This window comes from Bombyx mori, chromosome 26, assembly GCF_030269925.1.
Source record: "Bombyx mori chromosome 26, ASM3026992v2".
Classification (NCBI taxonomy): domain Eukaryota; kingdom Metazoa; phylum Arthropoda; class Insecta; order Lepidoptera; family Bombycidae; genus Bombyx; species Bombyx mori.
The window spans coordinates 5,607,067-5,632,057 of NC_085132.1; the positions used below are offsets into that span (position 1 = coordinate 5,607,067).

Here is a 24,991-nt window from a genome sequence, read left to right on the forward strand (position 1 = left end):
CAAATAGTTGTGAATTTCCATTCAATTTAGAATTTTTGGAGATACGTATATTTTAAAGGGGTCAAATTTATTTTGTTTGGGTAGCGTTCTCGATGTTCCTTAGAGCTGTGGATTTCACTCGTTAACTTGTTGGTTTTCGATACTTCATCTGTGAAGACAAAAACACCTTAAAATTATATTTACATCTCGCAAACACATTGATAGCATTTAATACGAACTAATTTGTCAAGACAAATATTTATTTTTATTGCTTAGATAGGTGGACAGCCTACCTGGTGCTTAGTGGTTACTGGAGCCCATAGACATCTGCAACGTAAATGCGCCACCCACCTTGAGATATGAGTACTAAGGTCTCAGTATAGTTACAACGGCTGCCCCACCCTTCAAACCGAAACGCATTATTGCTTCACGGCAGAAAATAGGCAAGGTGGTGGTATCTATCCGCGCGGACTTAGAAGAGGTCCTACCACCAGTAATTACGCAAATTATAATTTTGCGGGTTTGATTCCATTTCATTTTTCATTTGAGTTCATTTTCAAACGAGGCTAGAGGAGAGAGTCCTCAACTGTAGTCTTCGGATCACTGCGCTTCAGTACTCCTGAAGTCCATGAGCGACGGTTACCACTCATCATTAAGCCTACAGAATCTCATTATGTTATTTTTTATTAATGACCAGTGAAACCTGGTCATGCTCCGGTGTGACTATCACTTATCGAATGAAATGCACAATTTGTTGAAACTAATTCCGAATTAATTCCATTCTAATGAGATTGAGTTTTTGAAAAATTCATTCACCATTTTTATGGACGTACTGAACTCCCGCGTCAGAAAATCATACTAGCGCCCGTTGCTATAAGCGTAATATTAGAAGGTTATATAGAATTGAATAACAAGTGATTTAATTGGCACAGATAACGAACTATTATCACGAATATATAAAACAAATGATCCGGTGTGGTTAATTTCAGTTGTTTTACAGAAGCGTAAACATGAAAGCGGCAGTGGCCAGCCTGGTTTTTGTTCTGACCATCGCTTATCTGGGTAAGTACCTACTTGGAGGACAGATCGGTCACGTGTACCGGAGACACTGGGATCGTGCATCGATTCCCGGTCTTGCGCGGTGTTCCGCAGGGGTCGGTGCTCGGCCCTCTTTTGTGGAATATCGGGTATGATTGGGTGCTGAGGGTTGCTGAGTCTGCTCGTCTTACTACCGCTGGGGTGGCGCATGTCGTCGGTAAAATCAGGAAACTCAGCCTCGACGTGGCGCTCAGTAAATCTGAGGCCATGTGGTTCCACAGGCCCTAGAGAGCGCCCCCTGTCGATGCCCATATCGTGGTTGGAGGCGTCCACATTGGGGTCGAGATGTAGTTGAAGTACCTCGGCCTCATTCTGGACAGTCGTTGAACCTTCCGTGCTCACTTTCAGAATCTGATCCCACGTTTGTTGGGGGTGGCTGGCGCGTTAAGCCGGCTTCTGTCCAACGTCAGGGGGCCTGACCAGGACGCGCCGTCTCTATACAGGGGTGGTGCGATCAATGGCCCTATACGCTGCTCCAGCTGCTGCAACGGCTGCAACGAACCATCGCGGTCAGGGTCATCCGTGGTTATGGCACCATCTCCTTCGAGGCGGCGTGTGTACTGGCTGGGATGCCGTCTTGGGTCTTGGAGGCGGAGGCGTTCGCCGCTGACTATCAGTGGCGGGCTTACCTTCGTGCCCGGGGTACGGCGCGTCTTAGCCCCAGTGTGGTCGGAGCGCGGAGGGCCCAATCTCGGCGGTCCGTGCTGGAGTCATGGTACAGGCGGCGAGCCGATCCTTCGACTGGTCGTAGGCGATTTGCCTGGTCCAGCGGGGTATTCCGTAGGATAACTCACTCTAGGCGGCGCAATCTAGGCGGGCTTTGCCTTTTCATAAGCTCTGTCTCATGAGAGGTTCGGACGCGGTTTGTTGAGCGACATTAGATTTTAGTCAGTTCGACTCCGACATGCTCCGCCCTCCATCCCCAGTGGAGGGCGGTTATCCGGCGATTTCCACCTGAAGAAAAAAAAATCTGCGTCAGTCTTTTTACAGGCATTTGAAAAGTTATTTTTTGTTCATTCTTGAACGTTTTTTATTTTTATGTACCGTGCTTCTATTTAATTATAATTGTCCGACGGTGCGGAATGCGCAGTAAAGTGTATTTTCTTCAACAATTAATTTCTTAGTAATCTTATTACTAATAAATAGTATTATGTTATGATATAGTATATGTAGTATAGTCATCGGTTTTCGACAGTCATATGTACAATGTAACCGTAAAACCGTTTTTTGTTTTTCGCGAATTTCTATACGGACATGTCATTTGCGAAACCCGGAAAGTGTTCGAAACGTCCCAAATAATATGATGACAATAAAAAACGAGCGATTAAGCCGTAAAAGCAGTTTTAAATGTATCATAGACTAGTTAATGATTTTCACGGTGTTATGTAGTTGTATAAAATGTTGCCACCACACCTTGAGAAGTGAAGATCAGGAAGTTTTGATTTGAAAGGGATTGTTTTTCTGCTGGTTGTGCTTTTATTTCCGCAAAATTTTGCAAATATGGTTTAATTATTATACAATATCCTTTTTTTTACTTAGATGGGTGTTGGGTAGTATTTACCGGAGCCCATAAAAATGAGCAAGGTAAATGTCGTCACCCACCTTGACAAATTCTTATATAGTTATTAGTATATGTATATATTAGTATCTTATATAATTCCTCCTTCCTCCTTATTCCTCCATGAGCGTCAATAAAACATAAACTGGCGTAGCGTACTTTCGAATATGGATAAAGCTATGATTTTTTTTTCTCGTAGATGGTCAGCAGTTTCGTTATGACTACACGTACATGCGGGATATCAACGGCTGGTTGAAGCTTCAAGAGATCCCAGCTACCTGGCAGGAGGCTCGATTGAGATGTCATCTTGAAGGTACAAAATTTCAATCGTAATAATAGAGAACACATTAATAATAATAAATGATTTTGTCGCCCAATTTAAGCAAATTGTTCTCGAAACTTAGAAATCGTAAAAATAAGCAATTCATTAGGTCATGAGTAATTTAAACGTATTTGCGAATAGGGTCCGTTTTGGCATCTCCTCTGGACGATGCGTTGAAGAGCGGCATGCTATCTCTAATAAAGAACAAGAAGACTTCATGTGGTATATTCACCGGCATCCATGCGACATTTTCTAAAGGAGACTACCGTTCTGTTGAAGGTAAGCCAACATTAGAGATTTTAAACGTTATATTTATTTTAAAATTTCAACCTTTCGCGACGGAATCGTCGGTTTTCACCTCGAGGGGCGATAGGCGGGGCGTGTCTAAAACTAAAACACCCTGTTGGTCTCCAGTGCATCCACCAGTCCCCAAGCTTCAAACGAGACTGAATTCACCCGGGGTAAGCCAGAAACAAAATGACTCGTTGCGCGTGGAACTTACATATGTCTCCCCATTACTCCACAACCACTGGTTTTGCAAGTTGTGAGGCTATCCGAAGTCTACTTAGATAGTGTTGTCAATTTCTACCCCGAGGACATCCCGCTGGGCCAGAGTCAGTGCTGGTCTGGGAATACGGTCATCCATTTTCCGGATTCTTTTTCAGAAGACGCGTGGAAAGTAGCTTACATGTCATTTTCTTGGCTCTCCATTACTGGTCTCAAGCCGATAGAAAGAGAAGTCTCGGGTTTATGAGATCTGGATTCGGGCGAGGTCTCTATCCCAGCTTCGGTTCGATTGTCCGGGTTGGTACGGAGAGAAAAGAGCAGTCTCTCTCAGGCTCCGTCACCTGCTTCTGTAATAATTATAGGATTACGATTGAATGCCGAGTTGGGTCTTTAGGGAGCTGACAATTGCAACTGGAACAACTTACTGGAATTACCAAGTAGTGAAAGGTGGAACTTTCCCATTAGCTACAAAAGGTTGACAAATTTGAAGGCTCGTATCTTTTATTGGTAATAAAAAACCACGAGTATTACACTGTTTTAAATATCCTCTTGTTTTAAAAAAATATCCGTGCCTATCAAATAAACAGGTGGATTCTAAATTTAGACACGTGTTTTCCTATCATTAACAGGTGTCCCATTGGCGAAAATTCCTCACGATTGGGCGGATTATGAACCAGATAATGCTGGAGGTGACGAAAACTGTATCCTCATGAACCCTGATGGAAACTTCGCCGATGTTAATTGCACTGAAACGTTCCAATACGTTTGCTATAAGAAAAAGACTTCGACTATTGCTATGGCTTCTTGTGGCAGTGTTGATAGCGGTCAGTACTTAAGCATTTGTTAAGCAGGAAATTTATCAAATTATATATTGTTATAGATGAGTTCTCAACTCACCTAGTGCTATTGGAGTGGTTACCAAAACGAAAAGACTTCAGAAATAAAGCACAAGTCTCGATTGCATTGCATTATGGTATTAGTTACCCGGTCCTTTACATCTGAATATAGATTGCATTGCGGTAAAAATAAGATTGTGGTAACGGCTCGCACGGGCTTACAAGTACCCACAATACTCTACTACTTGCATTCGAGAAAAGAATTAGGAGAAGATATACTTACATTGATTGTACTATTCACTTTTCTGTCAACTGTTTGGTTAAAACCCGTTTCATTTGAAATTACAGAATATGTTCTCAGCAAAGACACTGGTAATTGTTACAAGTTCCACAAAGTTCCCCGTACCTGGTCGCGTGCCTACATGGCCTGTTCAGCTGAAGGCGGATACCTCACGATTATTAACAACGAGAAGGAGGCCGTGTTCCTAAGGGACCTTTTCGTGAAGAACCCTGCCGTTCACATGATCGGAAGTTTCTGGAAAGACGTTGCCTTCATTGGCTTCCACGACTGGAATGAGCGCGGGGAATGGTTAACGATCAATGGTTTGTGAATTTCTCTGTGCTATTGAATACTTTTAAACGTGATAGAAGTTCTTGACTTACTTATTAAAATTATTGACTTTCACACAAAAATGATTGAAATTCAAAATCGGTTTCCACTCAAAGCCATGGCCAAAATCACGTGTATCGTTACAATTTAATTCGAGATCTGGACTATAAAGAGCAGTTATTGTTGTAAACAAGTTGTAGTCCTTAACAAACAGAGAGTATAATTAATTCTGGTACCCGAAGGCTGTTGCAACCTGAGCTATTTTGTAACTTTGAACCTGTATTGTACGTTAAATGTGTATAATATTTGGTTAAATTAATTATATTTAGGGTAAAGTACTTTAATTTTTCATCACTCAAATGCTGTCCTTAAATATTTACAAAATTTTTAGTGGTCAGTCTACGATATTATCACAATCCAAAACATAAATGGATCCGATCGAAAAAAAACTATGTTCCAGAGTGTTTTTAAAGATTGAAGCATAAATCCTTGATTCGTATTATACAATTCCAGGTGAGAAATTACAAGAGGCCGGTTACGAGAAATGGTCTGGCGGCGAGCCTAGTAACGCGACGACTGGTGAATATTGCGGCTCTATCTACCGCTCGGCTCTACTCAACGACCTGTGGTGCGAAAAGCCGGCACCGTTTATCTGCGAGAAGGAACCTCGCAGCTTACTCCGAGAGCACGACGACAAATGAACAATACTAATTCCGAGTTAGCATTTCGAGTTAGTTGCAAAGATCAAAATAACGAAATAATGATATTTATTGACGACAAATTAAATGTATTTAATATTATGAGATTGTTATTGTTTTTACATTTATTATTGTTAATTAAGTTTTGTTTGCAACACTAATCTTCTTTAGACTTCAAAATACCCCGGTAACCGTACTCGTCGAACTCGACAAAGAGGTCGACGTGCAGCCTAACCCATGCATAAGCCCGCTAAGTTTCTCGTCGGATCTTCTCAGCGGGTCGCGATTCCGATTCGGTGGTAGATTCATTCGCGAAGCAGTTGCTCTTGAGTTGTTAGGTCTCCTTCGGAGGCGCTCGGGCAGTTGTTAGCGAATCCCACTCCTCCTGGCTGAACCCGTCTTGGTGAAACTGGAAAGGCCTCCGGGCCACCAGTAATCCTTCAATTATAAAAAGAGTTCACCGTTCACCAGCAGGTGGGCCATATACTTGTCTACAAATAAAACCTACAGATTCTCATTATGTTATTTTTTATTAATGACCAGTGAAACCTGGTCACGCTCCGGTGTGACTATCGCTTATCGAATGAAATGCACAATTTGTTGAAACTAATTCCGAATTAATTTCATCCTAATGAGCTTGAGTTTTTGAAAAATTCATTCACTATTTTTATGGACGTACTGAACTGTCGCGTCAGAAAATCATACTAGCGCCCGTTATTATTAGCGTAATATTGGAAGGTCATATAGAATTCAATAACAAGTGAATTAATTGGCACAGATAACGAACTATTATCACGAATATATAAAACAAATGACCCGGTGTTGTTAATTTGAGTTGTTTTACAGAAGCGTAAACATGAAAGCGGCAGTGGCCAGCCTCGTTTTGGTTCTGGCCGTCACTTATCTGGGTGAGTAATTTTTATAGGTATTTGAGAAGTACTTTTATGTTCATTCTTAAACAAGAAATTTCTTTGAGTTAGATTTTGATGTGCCCTGTTTCTATTTAACAATCTATATATATAAAAATGAATTGCTGTTCGTTAGTCTCGCTAAAACTCGAGAACGGCTGGATCGATTTGGCTAATTTTGGTCTTGAATTACTCGTGGAAGTCCAGAGAAGGTTTAAAAGGTAAATAAATATGAAAGTGCTCGGAATTAAATAAAAATAGCAATTTTGTTTTTCCTTTGATGCGTCCCCCGTCGGACGGATTCCTTTTGTTTCTTTTAAGTTTATTTTATACAAAAGTTTAGGCCTTTTATTTATCGATTGAGGCACTACGAAGTCTGCTGGGTCAGCTAGTAATATTATAATTCATTTCGGTCCGATCGTGCGGCATGCGTAATAAAGTGCTTATTAGTCTAACAATTAATTACTTAGAAATATTGTTATTAATATATACATAGTATTATGATATAGTATATGTAGTATTATTATTCATCGGTTTTCGCGAGTCATATGTACAATGAAAATTACTTTAACGGTTTTAATTCGCATTTTTATACGGACATGTCATTCGTGAAAACTGTAAAGTATTTGAAACGTTCCAAATATATGACGACAATAAAAATAAAGAATGAAAAAGCGCGAATAAGTCGTAAAAGTAGTTTAATTATTCGACAGACGAGCCAACGATTTTCACGGTATTACGGTAGTAGTCTAAATGTCGATACCATACCTTGAGAAGTGAAGATCAGGAAATTCGCGCACGCGGGTGTGTTTTATTTTTTATTTTTTTGCTTAGATCAGTGGTTCTCAAACTTATTTTGTCTACTGCCCACTTTGAGAATAAATTATTTTTTAGCGCCCCCATTTTTTCTACCTACTTAAAAACCACTATAGTGAGAGCTCAGTTGGTGCCTACGAGTTCTCCTAGATGAAATTACAAATCGCCTCCCAAGCCTCTACACAACGCCCCTATTTTTTTCTGGGTCTATTACCGCCCCCCATTAAGCCTGCAGCGCCCACAAGGGGGCGTTATCGCCCACTTTGAGAAAGGCTGGCTTAGATGGATGGACGAGCTCACAGTCCACCCGGTGTTAAGTAGTTACTGGAGCCCATAGACATCTACAACGTAAATGCGTCACCCACCTTGAGATATAAGTTCTAAGATCTCAGTATAGTTACAACGGCTGCCCCAGTTTTCAAACCGAAACGCATTACTGCTTCAAGGCAGAAATAGGCGGGGTGGTAGTACCTAGCCGCGTGGACTCACGAGAGGTCCTACCACCAGTAAAAAGTCAGTATCCATAACACAGGGAATCCTAATTTGTGTCCGGGTGACTGTGGTTATGGTGATTTGTTCACAGTTATTAAATGAACAATTACAGAAGCAGGACCCCGGTCGAAATGCTTTTAGGTCGTGAGGGATTAAGTTGGTTACTTGTGAGGATCGAAAATGTTTTAATCATCTTATATTTATATACGGCCGTCTGGTGTAGTGGTAAGTGACATGGTCACTACCCAAGGGGGTCGCAGGTTTGAATCCCGCCAAGGGAAGATATTTGTATGGTAAATATAAATGTCTTTTCCAGGGTTATGGATGTATATTAAATATATGTATGTGTATAATAAAAAATCTTACATTTATTTCCGTTATCTGGTACCTGTAACACAAGTTCTTTACGAACTTATCACGGGACCAGTTAACGTGGCGTGATTGTTAGTGAATATTTATTTATTTATTTATTTTATATTTTTTGTGGCTTAGAAATAAAGCGATTGTTTTTCTGCTGATTTTGTTTCCGCAAATTGTTGCAAATCTGATTTATTACAATATCTTTTTTTTCTTGCTTCGATGGGTGGACGAGCCCACGGCCCACCTGATGTTAAGTGTTTAGCGGAACCCATAAACATCAAAAACGTAAATGCCTTGAAAATTATTATTTATTATTATAACTCCATTCCTCCTTCCTCCTTATCCCTTCATGAATGTTAATAAAACATTACGAGGCGTGACTCACATTTAAATATAAACACATGATGTGATTTATGATTATTGTTTTGTTTTTCTACACTAGACGGTCAACAGTTTCGATATGACTATACATACTTCAGGGACATCAACGGGTGGTTGAAGCTTCAGGAGATCCCGGCTAACTGGCAGGAGGCTCGATTGAGATGTCATCTTGAAGGTATAATATTTCAATAAAAATAATAGAACACACAATAATAACAAAATTGATTTTGTTGCACGGAGCAAGTAAAGTGTTCTCGAAACTTGGAAACCGTAAAAATAAGCAATAATAATAATGAAATACTCGTGGCCTAAAGGATAAGACGTCCGGTGTATTCATAAGTAGCGATGCACCGGTGTTCGAATCCCGCAGGCGGGTACCAATTTTTCTCATGAAATACGTATTTAACAATTGTTCACGACTAACTTCCACGGTGAAGGAATAACATCGTGTAATAAAAATGAAACCCGCAAAATTAAAATTTGCGTAATTACTGGTGGTAGGACCTCTTGTGTGTCCGCACGGGTAGGTACCACCGCCCTGCCTATTTCTGTCATGAAGCAGTAATGCGTTTCGGTTTGAAGGGTGGGGAAGCCGTTGTAACAATACTAAGAATTAAGATCTATACAAAAAAAAAAAAACAAAAAAAATTATAAGGTCAAAACGTATTTGCGAATAGGGTCCGTTTTGGCATCTCCTCTGGACGATGCGTTGAAGAGCGGCATGTTATCTCTAATAAAGAACAAGACTTCATGTGGTATATTCACCGGCATCCATGCGACATTTTCTAAAGGAGACTACCGTTCTGTTGAAGGTAAGCAAACATTTGAGATTTTTTACGTTTTCATCAATTAAAAATTTCAGGCTTTTTCGCCGGAATAGTCGGTTTTCCGCTCAGCCAGAGGGGGGGGGGGAGAGGGGATAGAGAGGCATGTCTAAAACTAAAACATCCATTTATCTACCACCAGTGCCTGTGTTTCAAACGAGACTGAACTCACCCGAGGCAAGCCAGAAGCAAGGTGACGCGTTTCGCGTGGAACGTATGTCCCGCTGCTATTGGTCCTCTAGGTTGGTAGACTATCCGAAGTCTACCTAGACAGTGTCATAAATTTGTACTCCGAGGATACCCCGCTGGGTCAGAACCAGTCTGGGTCGGGGAATACGTTTCCCGGTTGCTTTTTCAGAAGACGCGTGGAGAGTAGCTTACGTGTCCTGGGTCTTCATTACTGACCTCAGGCTGGTGGAAATAGAGGTCCGTGACTTGCAGGATCAGGATTCGTGTGAGGTCTCCATCTTAGCTGCAGCTTGAATGTTAGGGTCTGTGTGGGAAAGAAGAGCAGCTTCTCTGACACTCCATCACCTGCCCCTGCAATAATTATAGAATATCGACCGAATGCTGTGTTGGGTTTTTAGGGAGCTGACAATTGCAACAGCTGTATATCTTTGACTATATTCAGCGGTCTCTTTCGTTAACTAGCACGTTTCCCTATAACAATAAGAACTGTCAAGTCTTAAATTTTTTTTGGAATTACTAAGTGGTTACTGGTTGATCTTCCCTATTAGCTGCAAAAGGTTGACAAATTTGAATATTCGTAATATTAATAGTAAAAAAAACACTATGCACAAAAGCACTAGGGTTTGAAATATTCTATTGTTTTTAAAAATTCTCCCTATTTAAGTAAAATAGCGAATTCGAAATTTAGAAACGTGTTTTTCTATCATTACCAGGGGTCCCATTGGCGAATATTCCTCACGATTGGGCCGATTATGAACCAGATAATGCCGGAGATGACGAAAACTGTATCCTCATGAATCCTGATGGAAACTTCGCCGACGTTAACTGTACTGAGACGTTCCAATACGTTTGCTATAAGAAAAAGACTTCAACTGTTGCTATGGCTTCTTGTGGAAGCGTTGACAGTGGTCAGTATTTTACTTAAGCATTTGTTAAGCAGAAAGTTGATCAATTATATATTATTCAACTTATCTAGTGTTACTGGAGTGACTACAAAACGTTAAAACTTTACGTGAAAAATAAAGCACCAGTTTTGATTGGATTAAAATAGTAGTTACGCAGTCCTTTACCTCAGAAGACATTGCGGTAGAAACACAATTATGGTAACAGCTCGTATAGTGTGAGTACTCACTTCACTCCCTTCCACTAGCATTCAAGATAAGAATTAAGAGGAGATATTGATTGTACTATTCACTTTTTTGCTAACTGTTTGGTTAAAAAAAAAATTCTTCATTTTAAATTACAGAATATGTTCTCAGCAAAGACACTGGTAATTGTTACAAGTTCCACAAAGTTCCTCGTACCTGGTCGCGTGCCTACATGGCCTGTTCAGCAGAAGGAGGATACCTCACGATTATTAACAACGATAAGGAAGCCGCGTTCCTAAGGGACCTTTTCGCGAAGAACCCTGCCGGTCAAATGATCGGAAGTTTCTGGAAAGATGTTGCCTTCATTGGCTTCCACGACTGGAATGAGCACGGCGAATGGCTAACGATCAATGGTTTGTGAATTTCTCTGTGCTATTGAATACTTTTAAATGTGATAGAAGTTCTTGAGTTCCTTATTAAAATTATCGACTTTCACACAAAAAAAATTGAAATTCAAAATCGGTTTCCATTCAAAGTCATGGCCAAAACCATGTGTATCGTTACAATTCAATTCGAGATCTGGACTATAAAGAGCAGTTGTTGTTGTGAACAAGTTGTAGTCGTTAACAAATAGAGAGTATAATTGAAATCTGGTACCCGAAGGCTGTTGCAACCTGAACTATTTTGTAACTTTGAACCTGTGTTGTACGTTAAAGGTGTATTATGTTTTGGTTAAATTACTTGTTTTTAGGGTATAGTACTTTAATTTTTCGTCCTCGACTTTGTACCTTTCGTCTCAATGTTCATGGTTGTGACCTTTATGTAACCTCTATTGACTATAGTTCGTCAATAAGCCAGATAGTCAATAGTATGGATAGCTTCGAAGACAGGAATATCAAGATTAGCCCAGACCTGGTTGGACTAATGAATGGGGCTTTGACCATTGGATTTCACATTTCCTTTTCGAAATCATTTAGGTAGTACATATTATAAATACAGGTCAAACTAAACAGTAGCGTTAATATGTATTATATTACATTAAATTATTTTTTTAGTTAAATCTATTTTAGTTGTGAAGTCGTGAATTATTTGACTGATTTTTAATAAGTCATGTTTGTTTAATTGCATTAAATTCTAAAATAGGCTCTTTTAAATGAATAACATTCTCTATGTCGTATTTCACAGCAGTTGACAGCCTGTGTACAAATTGTGTTTGATTCCAATATAGTGAAACTAAACTCAGTAATCTTGATAACGTAATCACACGGAACTTAACGCACTGAAATGATTAGAGCAGTCAGAGCCTTCTATTTTTTTCGAATAGAATTTTTCGTTTAGCCGCCATGTTACTCAAATGCTTTCTTTATAAATATTAACAACATTTTCAGTGGTCAGTCCATTATATTTTTAAAGATTGAAGCACAAATTCTTGATTCGTACTGTTACACGCTGGGGTTCAAGATAAATAAAATTTCACTGTATTCACACAAAACTATATTCAACACTTAGAACACTTAAACACTTTACAAACACACAAAAACTCTCAATTCACTTGTTCCGCTTCGCTTCAGGTGATCCTTTCGCTTCGAGTAGTTCCGATTACTGACTGACTACGTGCCATCTCAACAACGCTTTTATAGCTGATACCCCATCCCTAGAATTATCGAGAATATTCCACACATCTCTAGTAGTAGTTTCCGTTATTTAACAATAGATGGCGTTGTACTTCTCGAGCGTTCTAGGTGCTGCTAGGTCCTTCGATATTCGTTCGACTATTCGGCGATAGATGGCGTTACTCTTACCGTCATAACAGTACTATACAATTTCAGGTGAGAGATTACAAGAGGCCGGTTACGAGAAATGGTCTGGTGGTGAGCCCAACAACTCCTCTAATGGTGAATATTGCGGCTCGATCTACCGCTCGGCTCTATTCAACGACCTTTGGTGCGAAAGACCAGCACCATTTATCTGCGAGAAGGAACCTCGCAGCTTACTCCGAGAGCACGACGACAAATAAAAATGATAGTAATTCAGAGCTAACATTTCCGAGTTAGTTGCAAAGATCAAAACAATGAAATGATGATATTTATTGACGACAAATTAAATGTATTTAATATTATGCGATTGTTATTGTTTTTCCATTTATTATTGTTAATTAGGTTCTGTTTTCAACACTAAACTTCTTTAGATTTCAAAATGTTTGATAAAAAATATTCTCAAAGGTTGAATTGTCGGGCAAAAACACTCGCATCCTCAAATAGTTGTAACAACATATTTGTAACATAGACAATTATATTTTTTTAAAGTATACTTAAATACTTAAATCTTTATCCAAACTACGACTCCCTATATAGTAAGCAGAGACGATATATTATACATCCTTATATTAGTACGTTTAAATATATACAAATTTAGACATTCAACAGCCAGACAAAGAACCTACGAATAAATATTTATTCGTAGCAAAGAACTAATGAAAATAAAAAAAACTTCAGAGGTGTCAAGGGACACCCGGATGGAACGAAGTTCCTTTCGATTAATTATTGAAGGAATTGTAATTTTTTTTAAAGTTATAATAATAAATTACGGCATTATGAAGAAGAAAAAAACAATACTATGAACTAAATTACTATTGTTGAAACGCTATCTCGAGAAACTGTACTCATTACGCGGACCAATCGGATACGAGCAATGTCACGCGATAAGCGCCTACACGTTGATTGGTCAGAATGACGGATCTAAAAAGTGTCGTGACAACTTTTCGTAAGAATTTTTTCCGTCTAGCCCCCTTTCACAACGCGCCAAAATCTATGACCCTCAGCCTAGTAGTTAGTGACGCTAACCATTGAACCATCAAGTTAATCATGCAGGAAAAACAGTAATACAATTTAGTATTCCCAGGTACGCAACGCAGAAACTAATTTACTGAGTTACATTTGGACTGTGGAGCCACTTCGTTCACACGGACTTGTTTGAGATATATCGCGCTTCAGAATTCAGTTCATGTATTCTAACTTAAATACATTTGTACTCCGTAGCACCTGTACATGACTCCAAGAATGCTGTTAGCTTTAGTTAGTTTTAGCGACTGCGTTCTTGTTAAGAAAAGTTTATACTTAAACTTGATATCTACTTTTGTTTAAGTTGAACGTACCGTAAAATTTTTTAGTAATACACAAAGTATTTTCGTGGTCGGTTTGTTGGCGGCGAAGTTTAAAAAAAAAAGGAACTTCGTTCCAACAACCTACGACTCTTTTAATTGATTCAAGACAGAGGGACCTGTTAATTAATTGGAATTGTAAGTTTGTACACTATTATGATTTTATTTTATACTTCTATAATCACAAATTTCGCCATGACTACACTATAAAAAATATTAACAAAGACAAACAATATTTAATCTATTCTCAATTTGACAACAGACGTCAAGAACAAAAGTTTGACAATAAATAGTATGCGTGATAGTATGCATGCGTGTGTGCGTCAAATAAATGGTATGTAGTGTGTGTAATGATTTCTTTATTGATCTATGTATCTTTTATCCATTATTTTAAAAAAATATTAGCATTGTGTACTTCTTCTCTATATTCTCTATAAGTGTACAAAATTTCATACTCCTCCGTCCGCGCAATTTTCGTAAAAAGGGATACAAAGTTTTTGCTTCCCGTATTAATATATACATAGTCAGGTCATAAATTCTGTCACATGTTTAATGTAAAACAATTGAAACAAGTTTATTCATTATGTAACCATTCATATACCAACATGAACTTAACAAAACATAGATTCTTATGACACTAAAGTTTATTCAAAATGACCTCCGTGATTTTAAATACAGGCCTTCAATCTGCGCGGCCAGTCGTCTATCGCAGCACGAACGAGGTCCATGTCAATATCGGCGGCTGCCTTAATCAAGGATGTCTTGAGTGACTCCAAATTGGGATGAGGCTTTGAGCACGCCTTTTCCTCCGAGTGTTGCCATATCTTGTAATCTAACGGATTCAAATCTGGACTGGAGGAGGGCCAGTCTTCGTGCCGGATGAAGTCGATTTCACGCGCCGCCAGCCAGTCTTGTGTGCTCTTCGCTCTATGAGCTGGCGCCGAATCTTGTTGGAATACCCAGTGCCTGTTATTGAACATGGTATGAGAAACAGGTTCCACAAGGTTCGTCAGGACTGTATTTTGATACACAACTGCATTCGTTTTTACACCTTTCTCACAAAAATGTACCTCAGTTATGCCCCAATAAGAAACTCCCAACCATACCATGAGCAAGGATGGAAAATGACCTCGTTGGACACGTGGAATATGGTTGCCCGCTTCTTCACTACTGTGTGCGTACACCTTATCATTTTGTTTGTTGTAGCTCTTCTACGGTAAAAATTTTTTCATCCGAAAAAAGAATTTCCCGATATTTTTTTCCCGCGTACCGCTTCAACAAAGCGCGGCATCTCTTTAGTCTCAGGTCCATTAGACGAGCATTCAAACGATGTCCTGTTTTTCTTCGATATGCCCGAAGCCCTAAGTCTTCATTTAACACCCTTTTCACCGTGGTTCTGCTTAACCCCATCTGAAGAGCCAACAGTTTCTGCTTACGTTTGGGATTTCTTTGAATTCGCGCCTTCATAGCTTTTATCACAGCTGGAGTCCTAAAAGACCGAGGGCGACCACTTCTTGACCTGTCATCTACACTAGAGTCTTCATTGTATCGTTTGATGGTACGATAAACGAATCTTTTGGCTATATTCAAAATTTTCAGTATGTTGAAAATTTGAATTGGCGCGTAACCGCAACGATGCAACGCATTAACTGCAACACGGTCTTCTTTAAGCGTCCACTCCATATTTAAAAATGAGTAAAATTCTAAATGTATACTATTTTTATTTTCATGAACAATTCGAAATTCGAATTCAATAAACTTTTTTGTGGCCAGCATTCTAAAACAAAAGTTTTTACTGTGTGACAATACTTATGACCTGACTAGGTAGATATTATGGCTTATCGTGAGCACATTAATTTGATAACTAGTTCGTTAAGTACATTTAGGAGTCTAGAAGCTGGCGTCTATTAACTGAAACTTCTGTTGATTCATACTTCAACGACAGTGAAAATGACATTGTGATCTTAAAAAGAATCAACCGAGTAGGAGATCAGCTATTCCAGTGAGCAAAATGATCGTAAGCGGTTTCATAAGTCTGACTTGTGTTTTAGTAGTTAAGAAATAATGAAGGATACAAGGCTGTTTGCCTACAAACCAGTTGCTTAGATGGGAGGACGAGCTCACATCCCACCTGTTGTTAGGTGGTTACTGGAGCCCATAGACATCTATGACTTAAATGCGCCACCCACCTTGCGATATAAGTTCTAAGGTCTCAGTATGGTTACACGGCTGCCCCACCCTTCAAACCAAAACGCATTACTGCTTCACGGCAGAAATAGGCAGAGTGGTGGTACCTACCCGTGCGGACTCACAAGAGGTCCTACCACAAGTAAAAAACTCTCCACTCTGACAAGTCTGTCCGACTAAGAAGAAATAACTGTGAAATTTATAATTTTTTTAACTCCTTAGATGAATTAACTATTTCACGGTCTATCTGCCGTAAAGTGGTCAGCGAAGGTCATAAACATCACAAAGTTAGTAATAATAATAATAATAATAATAATAATAATAAGTATACATTGTCCCTCTAGTATTGTCCACAACTGGTGTTATTCCAAAACATATACATCATGGTTTGAAGCTCCTTGACCTAAAACCGAACACCTACATACTTCTTCAAAAAGCTGCTATATTAAACACGTGCAGAATCGTACGAAAGTTTCTGCAAATAGAATATGATCAACCACATAATGCAATAGTTAGCCAACCCCAAGAAACCGTGACATTTACTTGACCGAGTCCGTAAATATCACTAAATATTACCAGCATAAGCTGAGAAAAAAATAATTAAAAAATAATAATAATAATAATGTTTTTATTGCAAGTAACCATGACTCATATAAGTTGTTAATAAGACTTAGACCTATGTTAGTAGTTATATTTACATCACAATGAATTACTGTCGTAACATCCCATGGGAGATGGCACCACAGCGACCCATGTATACACAGTCCAGCCTGCTTGCGATCATGCTCAGGATACTGTTGGAGCTGGCCCTCACTCTGCTTACCAGAGATGCACACCTCTTACGCATGGTAGCGTAAAAACAATCTATGTGCGCGTCTGCAAACATCCCTGATGCGCTACAAAAGCGGGGCAGCACCACCAGCACCCTAAACGCGTTATTATATTGAATGCCGCCACCCACCTTGAGATCTGAGTTGGAAGTCTCAATTCTATTGTCAAACGCCTGCCTGTCCTTTCAAACCGAAACATGTGATTACTTCGCGGCAGAAATAGGCTGGACGGTGCTATCTTATAATACAGACCTACACCAACGAAGAACCGTAATAGTGTTGTAAACGAGTAAATACCCATTACGTGTCCCTCGCATTGGAAGCGGCGATAACGTTTCCTCCGGTACTTTTTTGTTCAACTCGTCAGAAAGAGCAAAAAAATAATAATCGCAGAAGGGTCACGGACGAGGTACATTCGTTGATAAGACGTACTAGTATCTTATTAAGGTGCAGGCATGCAAGTGATTTTTGTTAAATCCATTATTATAACATTACTAGCTGTACCGGTCCGCTTCGCTGGGCATTTTAAATTAACATTATTATTTCTCACCCCCACAAAGATTCTCATCATTAAAGCCCCCGCAACTGGCTTAGGGAGTCCAATACTCATATAAATATTAGCCTATCCATTAAGTACATGTATTTTCTACATTTTTTTTTATTCTTACATGGTTGGACGAGCTCACAGTCCACCTGGTGTTAAGTGGTTACTGGAGCCCATAGACATCTACAACGTAAATGCGCCATCCACCTTAAGATATTGGTTCTAAGGTCTCATTATAGTTACAACGGCTGCCCCACCCTTCAAACCGAAACGCATTACTGCTTCACGGCAGAAATAGGCGGGGTGGTGATACCTACCCGTACGAACTCACAAGAGGTCGTACCACCAGTAAAACCAGTGGGTTTGATTTTAATACATTCCTCACCCACTCTTTCTCTTTGTCGCATCACTCTTATCAGAGCGGTCTTGGTCGTCATTCGTTATTATTATACTCACTAATATTCTTTAATTGTAATGACTTCGTGACTACATACGGTACATCTGGAGTACCTACCTAAAGCGTTTTAAGGAAATAGTCTTACAAGGAATACAAAAATTAAATTTCACGTACTGAACCCTTACGCAAAAAATTGCTTAATTTTAACGTAGCATTTTAATAGACGAACATAATTAATTAGCAATCAACGCTAACATTATAATAAAGATAAATCGTCATCGTCATCGTGTTTAAAAACAAAATACAAAATAATCAGTAACAGTTTTGTTATTGTAGTGTAAATATGAAAGCGGCGAATAAAAGTCTTGTTTTCGGATTGATTCTTATTTGTTCAGGTGAGTTATTTCAGTGATGTTTTTTTAATGAATTTAATTTTAACCAATCAAGGCAAGCACTCACCTACTCCTCGTCTAACTAACCTTTATAATAATCTAGTTAGAAAAGTTGAAAACCTTGACATATTTGGCGATTCCTTTCCAATATTTGAGAACAAAATTATAAAAAGTTGTTGTTGAACCTCAGCCTCGGCCTTGGTCTGAGTACTCGGGTATTACTGTCCTTGTTGTCTTTCTGTTTTTAATTTTTTATTATTATTTATAGTATTGTAAAATCTCTATTAATATGTTAATGTAATGCATGCTGTGATTAGTATATATTTAGAGCCTATAATTAGAGTTGCAGTTATCAATTGCTCTAAACATGTCAATGTTATTTTATGTCTTACTGTAAACCCTGTCGGTAATCCTTAAATAAATAAATAAATAATTTTTTCTAATACTCAACTCAATTTGAAAGTGTTCGCATTCACTAAGAACGAGACATAAGCTGTCAGATTAAATAGCACTCTAAATAGTTGTTTAGAAAGACACATTTTAAATTTTTATTTTCATACAGTGGTATTAAAAAAAAACTGTAATTGAAAAACATAGTGAACCAATAGAGTACGTGCGTAGGTTCATAGTTTACGTAAAGAGGAGCTATATGTAAAATAAAAATGGTTGACAATAAATAGGATAACGAAAACAATTAATTAAATACTCATTATTTTTTATTTAATAATAACTTTTACTGTCCATATACTGATATTTGGTTACGGTCTAATGTTAATGACTCAATTTTCATGAACTATTTTGTTACATAGGTCTCGATAGTTTTAGATATTTGTACCAAGTTCCATAAACTTTTCGTCTTAGTCTGAATGTTTATCCGATTACCAAGACATACCTTATTGTTTTTAGATTGCCGCGTAAACTTAAAGTAGACAACCGTGATTTCATGTGTTACGTGTGACGTCATTTGACATTTAAATAAATTACGTGTTAACCATTAATCAAACGAAATTTACAAGTCGTGGACAGAATTGGGGGTAGCTGGAAATGGAAGGGGACAGCCGAAGATCGGGCTCAATGGTGTGGACTGGGAGAGGCGTATGACCAGCAGAAGATTGTCGTGGGCTGATAATAATGATGATGATTACAAAAAAAAAAAATTACTGCGTGCCATCTCTGTAACGCTTTTATAGTCGAGACGAAATCCCTAGAATCGTCCAGAATATTCCGAAAAATTTGAGTATTATGTGTTTCCGCTATATGACAATAGATGGCGCTGTACTTCGCGAGCGTTCTAGATGCTACTAAATCCTTCGATATTTGTTCGGCTATTCGGTGATAGATGGCGTTACTCTTACCGGCGTAGCAATATTTAAATTTGATTTCATGCACAGTTGTCGGCCAACAGTTTCGATATGACTATACGTACTTCAGGAATATCAACGGGTGGTTGAAGCTTCAGGAGATTCCAGCTATTTGGCAAGAGGCTCGATTAAGATGTCATTTGGAAGGTTTGTTATTTACATATGTTAGTTACATGTGACAAATTACAATACTTCTTGTCTCTATTATGTAAACAAAAAAAGAATGATGTGGATGGTTCTTTCTGATAATCAAGATAGTTTTATGATACCAAGAATGCTTTTTTTTTGTATTTTAATAATAAATGTACACATTAACTTATCTATTTAATTTTATATTTGTCATTTCTGTGGCTTTCCTGACCTTCGTAATTTTGACAACAATATGAAGTAAGTATTAATTGAATAAATTTTTCATCTCTAAGTCCATGCAAAAATTTCATGCAATTTCATTATGACGTAACGTATTTGCCAAACAGGATCTGTATTGGCTTCACCTCTGGACGCTGCTTTAAAAAGCAGCATGCTGTCTTTGATAACAAATAAGAAGAGTTCGTGTGGCATCTACACTGGTATTCATGCGTTATTCTCGAGAGGAGACTTCCGTTCAATTGAAGGTCTGTCACATTTTATGGAGATTGATATTTTTTTAAATTTAGCTTTAACTAAAGTACTACCTAGTTGTCTAGCAAAGATAAATGTCGCCGTTGACAATGTTAGCACAATGAAAGTCTTTCAACTGTATCAATCGTTTATTATGAAAATTTTGAAGACACTATCATTGATATTATAGTCGTGTAGTACAAATTTGTTTAAATGCAGCCATAATTCAACTGAGTCTTAAGTTATTTTTTTTGTCTCTACGTGAAGTAAATTTGATGCTCGCACTGGTTTACTATTTTTTTAATAAAATATATCCAGTTTCGGAACTTTCCTTTTCGAAAATTAAAAAGAAAAAGTATGAACTCGTTAATTTGTCAAACAATCTGCGTCTAGGAAAACAAATTAACTGTGGACTTTTTCGCACACTTCACTTTATGGAAAGCATTTTAGTTTCTGAAGTGGATAATTCACGTTTAAAAATAATTAGGGTAATGTCTGTCGAAGTTCCTAAATAAATAAATCACGCTAAACTGCAAAATGGGTAGATGTTGTGTCAATTTCAAAACCTTCGAAGGCAGTTGAGCGTAAAGCCCATCTGATGGTGGGTGCTTACCATCGCCAATAATAATCAGCAGTGCCTGAGGCAAAGCAAAGAAGCTGTCCACCGTTAAGTATTTGTAACGGACGTGACGTCAGCTGCCATGCCCTGCCGCCAGCCATGCCGTCAAGCCATGTTAACACGCCCCCTTCCGCCAACGCCACTAGCCAAAGCCAACGAAGGGGGGATAGTGTTAATAAAACAAGCCATGCCGGCGATTTCTACCTGCTTTCTGCATTCTCGCACAAATAAAAGAACTTGTCGTTACGCTGCTGGTTTTTTTGTCACACCATTTGCAAAATTTATTTGAACCCTCGTTCGAAGTTGATATTTGGGTATACACCAGAAGAATTAATTGATATAATCATACACGGAATAGATCTATTCCGTGTAATCATACTACATGGCACTGCTGCAGTTCATATTATAATAAGGATATTTGTTATCATCAGGAGTTCTACTGGCAAAAATTCCTCATGATTGGGCCGATTATGAACCAGATAATGCTGGAGGTGACGAAAATTGTATCCTGATGTATCCTGATGGAAGCTTCGCCGATGTTAATTGCACTGATACGTTCCAGTACGTTTGCTATAAGAAAAAGACTTCAACTGTTGCTATGTCTTCCTGTGGCAGTGTAGACAGTGGTCAGTACTTGTTAATTATTATTATATATTAGTATTTACTAGCGGTCACGCAGTAGTCAAAATTCGACTAATTGAAATTGTAAGTTTGTACTCTATTATGATTCTATTTTCAAAGACTATTATACTTCTACTAGCGACCCGCCCTCGCTTCGCTTCGGAAACATTAAAACACACATGAAACCAAAAAAATAAAATAAAAAAAATAAAAAAAAGTAGCCTATGTTCATCAGGGACAATGTCGGCTTCTAATGGAAAAAGAATTTTTCAAATCGGTCCAGTAGTTTCGGAGCCTATTCGAAACAAACAAACAAACAAATCTTTCCTCTTTATAATATTAGTATATATAATCACAAATTTCGCCAAGAATACACTATAGAAAAATATTAATAAAGGCAAACAATATATTTTGATCTATTCTCAATTTGACCACAGACGTCCAGAACAAAAGTTTGACAATAAATAAATAATATGCTTGCGTGTGTGCGTCAAATTCGCGGTAATGTGTGTAATGTTTTTTTTATTCATTTAATGTATTTTATAGGCATAATTTAAAAAAATATTAACATTCTGCACTCCTTCTCTATGTTCTCTATAAGTGTGGGAAATTTCATACTCCTCCGTCCGCGCAATTTTCGTAAAAAGGGATACAAAGTTTTTCCTTCACGTATTAATATATAGATTATTATACATTGAAAGAGCATCTTCAGCGATGAGTTTTTCTGTATTCCAGTTCGTTTAAATTTTCCTGTCTTATTTCTTGGCCTCATTCCTTTTATTATGCTGCACAGGAATTCGGCATGAGTTATACCACAGGTCGCCTTCCATCAGCCCTCCTTGGATTATATCTCCAGTAGTGGAATGCCTCTTCCTTGCAACGTACTGTGGCGCGTGGGGAAGGAGGAACTGTTTGTTTCTTTTTCTCATTTTAATATTTCTTTTGCTTTCTGTCATCGTTTTAAATTAAAACAGTCATTTTAATTTAGTCGTATTTTAATTTCAGAATATACTCTCAGCAAAGAGACGGGAAATTGTTACAAATTTCATAAAGTTCCTCGCACGTGGTCGCGCGCCTACATGACCTGCTTAGCCGAGGGAGGATACCTGACGATTATCAACAGCCAACAAGAGGCTACGTTCCTTAAGGAACTTTTCGCGAAGAACCCTGCCTCTCATATGGTTGGAAGATTCTGGAAAGATATCGCTTTCATTGGCTTACACGACTGGAATGAGCACGGAGAATGGTTGACTATTAATGGTTTGTTATCACATAAATAGTTGTCGCTCGTTTTTATCCTATATGCTTAGAACGTGGCATGGTTTGATTTCTGAATTAGGTGTGCAAGTATTTAGTTTTTTTTAATTGCCTACACGGGTAAACTGGGTCACGATCCATCTAATGTTATGTAGTTCCTCGAGCCCCTCAATAACGTAGAAGTGATCACTCGTCCAGACACAAAAGTATCAGTTATATAGTAAAAATGACTGCACCGCCCTTTAAACAGGAGCGCATAGCTGCTTCGCAGGAGGATGGTAACTCAATATGCGGATTCACAAGACACTCTATCATCAATAATTATGCATACTAATATATATATATATTTTCGTATATGTATATTTTCTTTCTTTTTTTTCTTAGATGGGTAGATGAGCTCACAGCCTACCTGGTGTTAAGTGGTTACTGGAACCCATAGAAATCTACAACGTATAATACATGCGCCATTCACCTTGAGATATAAGTTCTAAGGTCTCAGTATAGTTACAACGGCTGCCCGGCTTCAAACCGAAACGGATTACTGCTTCACGGCAGAAATAGGCAGGGTTGTGGTACCTTCCACCTATCTTCCGCCGAGCGGGTGATATTGCTCGGTAGACCGACGGTCCATGTGTTGTTGTTCGGAACTTGTATATATGCATGCCTATCTTGAAACTGTTGCAAGCGAGATTCAGGCGTGTTTGAATTCGGAACGTCAAAAGTGTCATCGAGCGACGTCCACTATGACACTTTCCCCGTTTAATTCCAGCTGCCAAGGGCGGCGCATTGATTTCATATTTCATACATTTATATATCTTTAATTTGTCACATATGGACTAATAAAGATATCAATTAATACAGCCCACTCTCATTAAACTTACTACTACGCAGCAGGCGTCTGTCAAATATCTTGTATTGTATGATGGCTACCGCCACAAGTGTATTTCAATTTTAATTCTAGGTGAGACATTACAAGAGGCCGGCTACGACAAGTGGTCTGCCGGTGAACCGAATAATTCGACTGGCGGTGAATACTGCGGCTCAATATATCGTTCGGCGCTGATCAACGACCTTTGGTGTGGAAGACCAGCACCGTTTATCTGCGAGAAGGAACCTCGCAGCTTACTCCGAGAGCACGACGACAAATGAGTGATACTAATTCCGAGTTAACATTTCGAGTTAGTTGCAAGGATCAAAACAATGAAATGATGTTATTTATTTACGAAAAATTAAACGTATTAAATAGGTATTATGAGGTTTTTATTGTTTTTCCATTTATTACTGTTTGTTAGGTTCTGCTTACTCTGAGAGCACGACGAATTCTTATTGCATAATCTAAATGTCAACTGTTCGGACTAAGGTTCGGCCAATTAGTATTTTCAATGGATTTTGTCAATTGTAAACATAGTGAAGAACTTTAGTCCCTAATATTGTATCTATACTAATATATAAATCTACAGCGGTTTTTACGGATGTTCCGTTATAAATACTGAACCGTGCATCCGATGGAATTGAAACTTGGTATCCATGTAGAAAATACATGTACTTAATGGATAGGCTAATATTTATATGAGTATTGGACTCCCTACACCAGTTGCGGGGGCGTTAATGATGAAAATCTTAGTGGGGAAATAATAATGTTAATTTTAAATGCCCAGCGAAGCGGACGGGTACAGCTAGTAGTTTTCTAAATTTATATTCTTCTAATTAAAAAATATATTTCTAGTATAGAAATCACTAGCGTATTTTCATCGGGTTTTCGCGAGTTGTAGACGTAATTGAAACCGCTTTTACGGCTTAATGTCAAGTTTATAATTGCCATTATATTATTTTCGACGTATCGAATGCTTTTGACTGAATCACATCAGATAAGTGCTAAAGCTGAAGCCACCAGCTACCTTAGCGTCGAGGGTCGCTGGTGGGACTCCCACATCGGGCAAACATTTGTGTGTTGAGCAGGTTTGTTTGCTCTTTGTCTGGGTTTTTATTATCTATATACGTATATATTTAAACACATATAAATATGTACATATATCAGTGTTTGGTACCCATAGCACAGGGAATCCTAATTTGGGGCGTATGCGTAACTTGTTTCCAGTTATTTATTTACCGTTTTCGAATATGGAAATTTTCCTTAATTTAATCCAAAACAATTAAGTTTCCTAGTCATTCATTGTTACGAGATTTAATTAAAAACTAACTTTCATGTAACACTAGAATTCCAAATGATTCTGAAGTCCATTTTGCGAATTTAATCAATCCGATAAAGTCCAGAGCGATTGATTATTGTAACATTGTTCGTTGAAAATACTTAAGTGAAAATTAGACAATGAAAATGTTTTTTTCGTTGATGTAGT

The 24,991-nt window shown here is 38.3% G+C and overlaps 3 protein-coding genes across 5 annotated transcripts; all 3 read left to right on the forward strand.

Moving 5' to 3' along the window:
* The first annotated feature begins 902 nt into the window (after positions 1-902).
* Positions 903-5,710, forward strand: LOC101736606 (macrophage mannose receptor 1). 2 transcript variants are annotated; one of them, XM_004922010.5, is made up of 6 exons: positions 903-1,041; positions 2,835-2,948; positions 3,099-3,236; positions 4,094-4,288; positions 4,649-4,903; positions 5,424-5,710. In XM_004922010.5, exons 1-6 carry the CDS (start codon positions 990-992, stop codon positions 5,609-5,611), a joined length of 942 nt encoding a protein of 313 aa, XP_004922067.1. In that variant the 5' UTR covers positions 903-989; the 3' UTR covers positions 5,612-5,710. The 2 variants fall into 2 exon arrangements, with proteins under 2 accessions (XP_004922067.1, XP_062532310.1); XM_062676326.1 differs by having other exon boundaries at positions 910-1,041; positions 4,649-4,907.
* Positions 5,711-5,794: 84 nt separating this feature from the next.
* LOC101736745 (macrophage mannose receptor 1) lies at positions 5,795-12,785 on the forward strand. Its single transcript, XM_004922011.5, has 6 exons — positions 5,795-6,516; positions 8,627-8,740; positions 9,243-9,377; positions 10,292-10,486; positions 10,825-11,079; positions 12,496-12,785. Exons 1-6 carry the CDS (start codon positions 6,465-6,467, stop codon positions 12,681-12,683), a joined length of 939 nt encoding a protein of 312 aa, XP_004922068.1. The 5' UTR covers positions 5,795-6,464; the 3' UTR covers positions 12,684-12,785.
* Positions 12,786-17,321: 4,536 nt separating this feature from the next.
* CTL19 (C-type lectin 19) lies at positions 17,322-23,883 on the forward strand. 2 transcript variants are annotated; one of them, XM_062676235.1, is made up of 7 exons: positions 17,322-17,476; positions 17,997-18,179; positions 19,568-19,684; positions 20,014-20,151; positions 21,188-21,382; positions 22,383-22,637; positions 23,596-23,883. In XM_062676235.1, exons 2-7 carry the CDS (start codon positions 18,128-18,130, stop codon positions 23,781-23,783), a joined length of 945 nt encoding a protein of 314 aa, XP_062532219.1. In that variant the 5' UTR covers positions 17,322-17,476; positions 17,997-18,127; the 3' UTR covers positions 23,784-23,883.
* Positions 23,884-24,991: the final 1,108 nt, after the last annotated feature.